Source organism: Saccopteryx leptura, chromosome 1 (genome assembly GCF_036850995.1).
Source record: "Saccopteryx leptura isolate mSacLep1 chromosome 1, mSacLep1_pri_phased_curated, whole genome shotgun sequence".
In the NCBI taxonomy this organism is placed as follows: domain Eukaryota; kingdom Metazoa; phylum Chordata; class Mammalia; order Chiroptera; family Emballonuridae; genus Saccopteryx; species Saccopteryx leptura.
The window spans coordinates 23353469-23362136 of record NC_089503.1 but is presented as its reverse complement, the minus strand read 5'-3'; the positions used below and the strand labels follow the sequence as shown (position 1 = coordinate 23362136).

Below are 8668 nucleotides of genomic sequence, written 5' to 3'. Positions count from 1 at the left end.
ATTTTGAAACTCCAGGGTCACAATTTGCAGTCTTTTCATATAACAGTAAAATTAGAACTGTCCCATAATAATAATATGGTATTTGTTTAATTATATCTCATATAGATTGTGAATGATTCAAGGGCAGGAACCAAGTCTTGTCAATTATGTGCTCAAACTAATATCAATGTTTGACATCCAGTAGGTCTTTAGTAATTATTGTTGAATAGAACTGAATTTGCTGACACCCAGCCCCAGAAATGATTTTTTAACTTGGATCATTTAGAATACCTTTGCATTGAGCATTCATACTTTGTTCAACCAGCAGAATTTTATGAGATGGTGAATAAATTATGCTAAAATTTTCTTCCATGTAGAATTGAATTGACTTCACAAAATCATGATTTTTAATCTAAGCATTCCACAAAAGGTGACCCTAATGAGAGGAGAAAAATACCACAGTATCCTTGAATATACATATCTAAAACTCAAGTCAACTAATAAAACAGGACCCCATAGAAATTGATGCTGTGACTGAAAAATACTATTGTGTTTTCTTGGTCAGATGTATAAATTTGAATTACCTTCAAGTTCCTTACATTTGAACCATACTACAAATGAGCTGTGTCCAGGTACAGAAAAACCAACAATATTTTATTTATAATCTTATTTTTAGTTTTTGAACTACAAATTCTGGATCTAGAGTTGTTTAAAAGGTCATGGGTTTTATAGATGCTCATATGTAAATTAATCTGTTGTTTGCTTACTTTCTTTTTTCCATTTTCCATTGAATGATCTTCCTCATAAATACACAGCAAGTCATTACATGAAAAATATAAGATCTTGCATTATTTTCCTCTTTCTCCCTTAAAAATCTATCTCTAATATTGCATTCCCCATTGGACTTACTTCATAAGGGCATGAGGGAGAAGAGAAATGAAAAGAGAAAAAGAAAAGAAAGACAAAATAGACTGGATCTCACCACTAGAATTCACCATAAAAATCTCAAAGTGTAACAGAATTCTTACAAAATTTCCTAGACCAGATACTTAGGGAATTGAGATCTCCTATGAAAAATATGGCAATCGGGGAAGGCAGGGACGAGATGTGGGGAAATAGTAAATAAGTGCAGCAAAAACAGGTTCTGAGGAATACACATAATTTTGTCTGCTTTAGATCACAATAGAATTTTTAATAAATAAATTTCTTTTCTTTTTTGTTTTTTTTTTGTAAAGACACTTTTTTGAAACAGTAGATTTAGCCCAGTCATTTGTGTCATTTTTAATAAACTGTCATTTTTTAGTGTTTTCTGTAACTGTAAATGTTTTAGATTTGAGTCTCTTGTACATTGTCTTTAGAGTTCATTCGGATCAATAACGGTTCATGCACTGAACTGTGTATTGAATTTATTGTGTTAACTGTTGTTGTGTGGTTGAAGGGAGATTTGTAAGAGTTATAGTGATTTAGGTGCTCATGCTCAATAGCAGGCATGGGCAGGTGGCTTTCCATGGGTGTGTCTCCTGTAATCTCATCATCCACATTAATGATTTCAACAGTCCTTGTTGGGGCATGATGGTTTTGTCTATGGTGCTGCTTCCTCATCTTGTAGAAAATGACCAGCATCACTGCAGCCATCAGTGTGATGGCTACAAAACAGCCAATGATGATTTTGGTAGTCTTCATGACCTCATCAATTCCTGGGATCCCACTGTTTAGATCAGTCACTGGGATGGTGAATGTTTTCTCTGTTGACCTTGTGCTCTGTGGCGTGAGAGAGGTGGTCACATTGGTGGTTTCCCAGTCAATCACTGGAGTGGGTCCTACGTTGTTATCTGTGGTCCGTGCCTCATCCTGAGAAGGTTCCATAGTCTCTACTGTGACGGTTGAAAAGTAAGTAAAAGGAGTAGTGGTTGCTGCAGTAACATTCAGGGTGGCTGAAGCAGTTGTATTCCCAACAGAATTACTCACCATACATGTGTACATGCCTGTATCTTGCACTGTTACATTCGTGAAATTTAAGGTGCCATCGCTGAGCACAGCTATCCTCACTTTGTATGCCCCATGTGTCATGACTGTTCCATTTGGAGTAATCCAAGATACAGAGGTCAGGGATGTGGAGGCCCGACATTTCAGCTCAGCTGCCATGCCTTCAGTGACATTGAGGTCCGCTGGGGGCTCCACAATCACAGGAGCATAGCATGTGAAATAATTCTGGTCCAGCTCCCCAATATACCTCCCTTTCAGATTGGGAGGAGTGTTACAGCGGGCACAACAAGCTGTGTTGGAGGGGGCCATGTCTTTTATCCACCAGCTGAGCCAAAGTATGTCACAGTTACAGTTCCAAGGGTTGTGATGTAAGTGTATCCGCTCTAGATGATGCAAGGGTGTGAAGAGGTCATGAGGCAGTAATGTTAGATTGTTGTGTGCCAGGTTGATCTCCACGAGTGACTGAAGATTATCAAAGGCATTCCGTTCAATCACTTGAATCTGGGATTGTATCATCCATAGTTTTTGAAGGTGCATCAACCCCTGGAAAGAGCCAGGCCTGATGGCTGACAAATGATTCCCAGAAAGATCCAGCTCATCTAATTTTATGAGCGGTGTGAGGTTAGGGATTTCCCGGAGGTTGCACATGGCAAGGTTCAAATACCTCAAGTTGGACAGACCTTCAAAGGCACCTTCTGAGATGTATGAAAGCCTTTTCAATTCCCCTAAGTCTAGCCGGCGCAAAGAAGGGATTCTGTTAAAAGCATAAGAAGGGATGCTTTCAATGGGGTTGTTTCGCAACCAGAGCTCCTTCAGTTTAGACAAATATACAAAAGCTCCATTCGGGATGGTGGTAAGACGATTGTCAAAGAGTTCCAGGGTGTTCAGGTTTGCCAGTCCATTGAAGGCCCCAATTTCAATTGTTCTAATATGATTCCTACTCAGCTGTAGGATTTCCAGGTGCCTCAAGTGCTTGAAGCTGTTCACTTTGATGATCTGGATTTGGTTCTCGTGGAGGTTCAGCAGCCGAGTGTTGGTGGAAATGCCATCAGGAACCTCACGTAGGTTCTTCCGAACGCAAATCACCTTGCTGAACTGGTTGCTGCAGGAGCAGACGGAAGGGCAGGTTTGAGCCCGCACTAGGCCCGCCACCACGAGAAGTTGAAGAGCTAGCAGCACCACAAGCAGGGGGTCAAATAGGGCCCTGTTAAACCTAGGACCTATCATTATCTGCTGTGGATGTAAGGTCATCTTGTTCAACATTCATAATTTATCTGGTGTTGGTCCTTCTGGAGTTCAAATAGTCTGCAATACAATAAGAGAAAAAAAAAAGAATATTAGATTTCTTCTAAAATGTCTTTCTGGAAATATGTCAGTGATACAGAGCATCAGCTAGAGCTATCATTTCTCAGGCTAGGAAAACAACAAATCTAATGTCCCTTATTGAGTGATGAGTCTCATATTTTTTAAAAAAATTGTCTGTACTTCAATTAGCAGCCATCCACAGCCCATATTCCATCAGATGTGCAATCACAGAGAAATGGAGGAATGAGGAGGAGATTGAGAGAGTGAGAACCAACCAGTGTGACCCCGATGCATAAGAACATGTGAGATTTCCCTACCATTAGATTCAATTGTCCTGGCCATATTGGAAAAGTTCAGAAAATAGAATTCAGGGACTATACTCAACAAACTAAAAGATCCCTTGCAAAATTAGTAATAGCAGGCATTTATCTAGGTGTATTCTATTTGCCAGGCACCATGGGCTACAGACTTCACAAAGCTATCCAAAAATGGCTACATGATTTGCAGAGCTCAGTACAAAATGAAAATGCGATTGCCTCATTAAGGATTATTAAGAATTTCAAATCAGTAACAACAGAGCATTAAGCCAAGTGGGGACCCTTCTGAGAATGGGGCCCTTTGCAATTGCACAGGTTGTCTGACTGATTCTTTCTGATCCTGCATTCCTCTGATATAGAAACTGTTATATTCTCCATTTTTAAAACAAAGACATTCATTATAGAAGTGCATTCATGAATTCATATTGTCCTATTATTCACCTGATTGGTCCAGGAGCATATGATCTCAAATACTTCACAAAAATATTGCTGTGAGAATGAAGGCAAATATATATATATATATTATATACAATATATATATATATATTGTAATTAATTTTTTTAAATACTTTTTCTTTGGGGTGACCTCAGCTATAAACACTGGCAACTTAACTTATGGATCCTGTGAAGATACACTGAAATAGTGACATGCACAAATGTACATAAACTTCCAGAGATTCTCATATATAAAAACTCATTATAATATAGGCGACGGCTACCTATAGGCAGAAATACCAAAATTTTAATCATTTCCCATAAGGCATAATATTCCTTTTACAAAAGAGATTTTAGTGTCACAGAACTTTAATGTCTTGTGTCCCTATTCTTCCTGACTGTAAGAGAAATAAAATAACTCACTCTCTGCCTCTTTTTTCAGCACAGGAGGCATTCCAAAGAACTGGTGTTACCCAATACACACCCGACTCCACTGGGTTACCATGGATTGGGCACTTGTGTAATGACTTCTTCCAAAACTCGCATTCCAATAAGCAGTGACTCTTCTATGAATCTCTTAGAAAGAAAAAAAAAAAAAAAAAGGAGGAGGGAGACAAGTAGCTGACTACGTTCTAATTTTCCAATTCAAAAAGATACTAATTTAGAACATATTATGTGTTGCCTCGGGGGAGTTAAGTTATCCTCTCTATGATTTAATGTCTTCACTTGCAAAATGGAAATGATAACATTAAACCCCTCTAGTGTTGTGAGGACAAAATTAGTTAATGTAGATAAAGGGCTTAGAATAATAATTCCATACTGGAAGAACTCAGAATAACAAAAACTCATTATTGTTGTTATGATTACTGTTTGTGTTGATGTCCTTAGCCAGACATTTTACTAAATACTGTGCAGATAAAATAGAAGAACATAAACCTTAACCCTGAGCAAATTGTACTTCAAAAGTTAAAATAGCCTGACCTGTGGTGGCGCAGTGGATAAAGCGTCAACCTGGAAACAATGAGGTTGCCGGTTCAAAACCCTGGGCTTGCCTGGTCAAGGCACATATGGGAGTTGATGCTTCCTGCTCTTCCCCCTTCTCTCTCTCTCTCTCTCTTTCTCTCTCCCCCCTCTCTATAATGAATAAATTTAAAAAAATCTTTAAAAAAAAGTTAAAATATAGGCTAACAACAGATGAAGTGCAATAATAAATATAAACTATATGTTATTGAGACCAGGCCATATTGACACAGGCCACATTGACACAAGAGAAACTTAATCTGTGCTGGCAAATTAGGAATTTTCAGAGAGCAGGGTTATCTGATCTTGATTTTGCAGAAGTTAGTAGAGAAAAGAAAGAAGGGAATTTCAGGTAGAGACGCCAGGCCAAGTGGAAACAAGCACACATAAAAGCTACTAGGACACCCAGGGAAGAGCGCAGAGTCCCCTGTGGCAGGGGAAAGAAAACCCTGGGGAAGGGAGTGGGAAAGAAGGTGGTGTGAGACCAGGTCCAGACTGTCAGGAGTTCTGTCAAACTTAGGAATCACTGTGTCATCCTGCAGGCGCCGCATTTTCATTTCACAATGAAATGCTATTGTCGGCCGTGCTTTCAAGAATGGTTGGACTAACATGGGAGGGAGAAAAGCTCTGTAAAAAACCAGTAGCCAGGAGAAAAACTAAAAAGGCCTTCCTATTGTTCCAAGGGAGCCTTGGCAAGAAGTCAGTGCCAGAGAAAGGCTCAGTTTCTTGGCCATCACACCCATGCCTGCCACCCAAGGGCTTGGGATGGGAAGGCCTGGCTCTTTTTTAGGGTAGAATCCTTTTGCTGGTGGTGAATTCTCAATGTAAATGAGCATTTCTAAATAATTGCATTTTCATAGAGTACACAAGATAGAGAAGAGGCATTTATTTAATTAATTAATTATTTGTTTTTACATTAGGAAGAGATACCATAGTTGGAAAAGGCAACTGTCATTTCCAATTTTTAAACCCACATTCACAAAATCACTGGAAGGCCCCTGAATCTCAAGAAGTTTAAAGTCATCGATTGCTCTCTGGTGTCTCCTTCACTATGACAGCAAAGAAAGTTGATTAATAGATTGAGTTAGTATTACTTTTCCTGGACTTTCCAGGCCAATAGGCTGCTTCTCTCCTCAGGGCTATTGTGGCTCTCGGTTGACCTTGCACACCATCCACTACTATGACTGTTTGCTTTTGGGTCCGTTTCCTCCCCTAGCCTGTGAACTCCATGAGAGCAGAAGTCATGTCTGATGGTTTCTTCTTGGCTTGCTGCTAACACCGTCCCTAGTTTACTGTATGCACTAAATAAAATCGTTGTTGAAAATGTGCAAAAGAGGTCATGTCTAATTACAACCCTCTGCATATGTATAAGTGATATGTACTAATGTATTATTCATGCCCACAAACCATCCAATCTGAACCAGATACCCCAACCATGTCCTTATCGGGTTCTCCTAGGGCTCTTATATTCAGGCCATTATCCGTTTGCTCTCGTCATTCTAGAGCTAGAAACCAGGCAACTAGGAATAGCCCCTACTATGTCCAGCACCCACTGAAATGATGCATTCTAGTCAATCTAAGTTTGTTTATTTCATCTTTCTTCAAAAAACACAATCAAGCCCTGGCCGGTTGGCTCAGTGGTAGAGCGTCAGCCTGGCGTGCAGGAGTCCTGGGTTCAATTCCCAGCCAGGGCACACAGGAGAAGCACCCATCTGCTTCTCCACCCCTCCCCCTCTCCTTCTTCTCTGTCTCTCTCTTCCCCTCCCACAGCCAAGGCTCCATTGGAGCAAAGTTTGCCCGGGCGCTGAGGATGGCTCTGTGGGGTTACAACAGAGCAACGCCCAAGATGGGCAGAGCATTGCCCCCTGGTGGGCATGCCGAGTGGATCCCGGTCAGGCACGTGCCGGAGTCTGTCTGACTGCCTCCCCATTCCCAACTTCAGAAAAATACAAAAAAAACCAAAAACCCAAAAAACCCAAAAAGCAAAAAAAAACCACAATCAATTTCCTTGTTTCCCTTGTTCCTTTGCTCTTCAAACTTAGCATTTCCCCAAGTGGCCCTTGTATGCTATGGTATACCCTCTCTTTTTGGTACTGCAAGTAGAAACAAACAAACTTTTCTTTAAGCAAGAGAGAGACACACATACACAGAGACAGGAAAGGAGAGAGATGAGAAACATCAAGTTGTGGCTGTGTCAGTTGAGTTGTTCATTGCTTGCTTCTCACATGTGCCTGGATTGGGGGGCTCCAGTCAAGCCGGGGACCCCTTGCTCAAACCAGCGACCATGGGGTCATGCTTATGATCCCACACTCAAGCTTGGTGACCCTGTGCTCAGGCTGGCGACCTCTGGGTTTCAAACCTGGAACCTTAGTGTCCCAGGTCTATGCTATATCCACTGTGCCACCACCAGGCAGGCAAACAAACAAATACTTTTTAATGGTAGTTATCTATTTGATCTGTTGGCCTCACCATACGTGAATAATAAAAGTCTACATTTTAGAACAACTAATGGCTAAATATTAGGAACCTGCTCCTCATATTAATCTTATGATGTCTTTGTAAGTAATCATGTTGTTGGTAGGCTTCACTTCATGAGTTAGATCCTTTACTGTAAATTTAAATATGATGACCTTAAAAACCCTTTCAAGTTTATATTTTAAATAGAATGCTATTTCAATTTCCAGTAATCATAACCATCCAAATATGTTTATTTGTGTCAGTTGGTATAGTTTTACATATGTTTCCCTTCCCCCAGCACACACTTCACACTTCTGAGGTAATTGGGGGGGGAAAAAAAAAAGGAATAGCATATAAAATCCCTGGTACATTAACTGATTGATGTTTCAGGAGCAGGGTTCTAAGGCCCTACTCCTCCATTTCCGTGGCCACCTCCTAGTCCATAAATTTAAGGGATCTAGGGTCTCTGGCAGTGCATGTGGAAATGACTGATTGACTGAAAACAGTGAAGAAGTGAAGAAAGTCAGTCCTTACTCTGCCACTTGTTACCTTTTTTCCTCTTTAAAATACGAAACTGCAAAAACACTCAGGTCAGCAGCCAAGACAGAAGGGTTTTGTGTAAGACTTCCTGATCTCCTATGCCTGCTTGAACATCCCTGACCTTATAATTTAAGAAGTTCACCTCTCTGTAACTACCTTCCTATCTGGGATAGGGGAACAACAATGTTATCCACTCCAAAGGCTTTTGTTAGAGCTGTCACCTAATATACATGATGTCACTGGCTCATTATAAGCAATAGGTAATAAAAATTTAATGTGTATTAAAAATAAAATGACAAGACACTCCGTTTCTTCTTCTCACAGAAGACAGGATGTATAATACTATCTATCATTCGAACTTGTAAGAATTAGCTGGCAGGATCAGGAACGTGCTATCAATAAAACATAAGCAAACATGATGCATCGCTATTAATTGGAGAGTATATATGCCTGTCCTCTTTTAATCCCCAGGCTGTTTTATTTTCTGTTTCTTGCTTACTTCAAAGTCTTTTTGCTATTGCAATTAATGAGACTTTCCATAAATCAGTCATAAGTAATGATTTCTGAATTATAAAACTGTTTCAAAGCTGATTTATAACCTACAGCAAATAATGCTTGGTTCAAGCACT

At 40.0% G+C, this 8668-nt stretch overlaps 1 protein-coding gene across 7 annotated transcripts in view; it reads right to left on the bottom strand.

Annotated features, from left to right (window-relative positions):
* Positions 1-666: 666 nt before the first annotated feature.
* LRRC4C (leucine rich repeat containing 4C) overlaps positions 667-8668 on the bottom strand; it is a 1251478-nt gene continuing 1243476 nt past the window's right edge. For 6 of the 7 annotated variants that reach the window (XM_066363087.1, XM_066363061.1, XM_066363055.1 and 3 more), the window contains one exon: positions 668-3270. In XM_066363087.1, coding sequence (XP_066219184.1) covers positions 1306-3228 — 1923 coding nt within the window. In that variant the 5' untranslated portion in view covers positions 3229-3270 and the 3' untranslated portion in view covers positions 668-1305. Of the gene's footprint in view, positions 3271-8668 lie in introns of all 7 variants that reach the window. The other variant, XM_066363080.1, reaches the window with a different exon arrangement.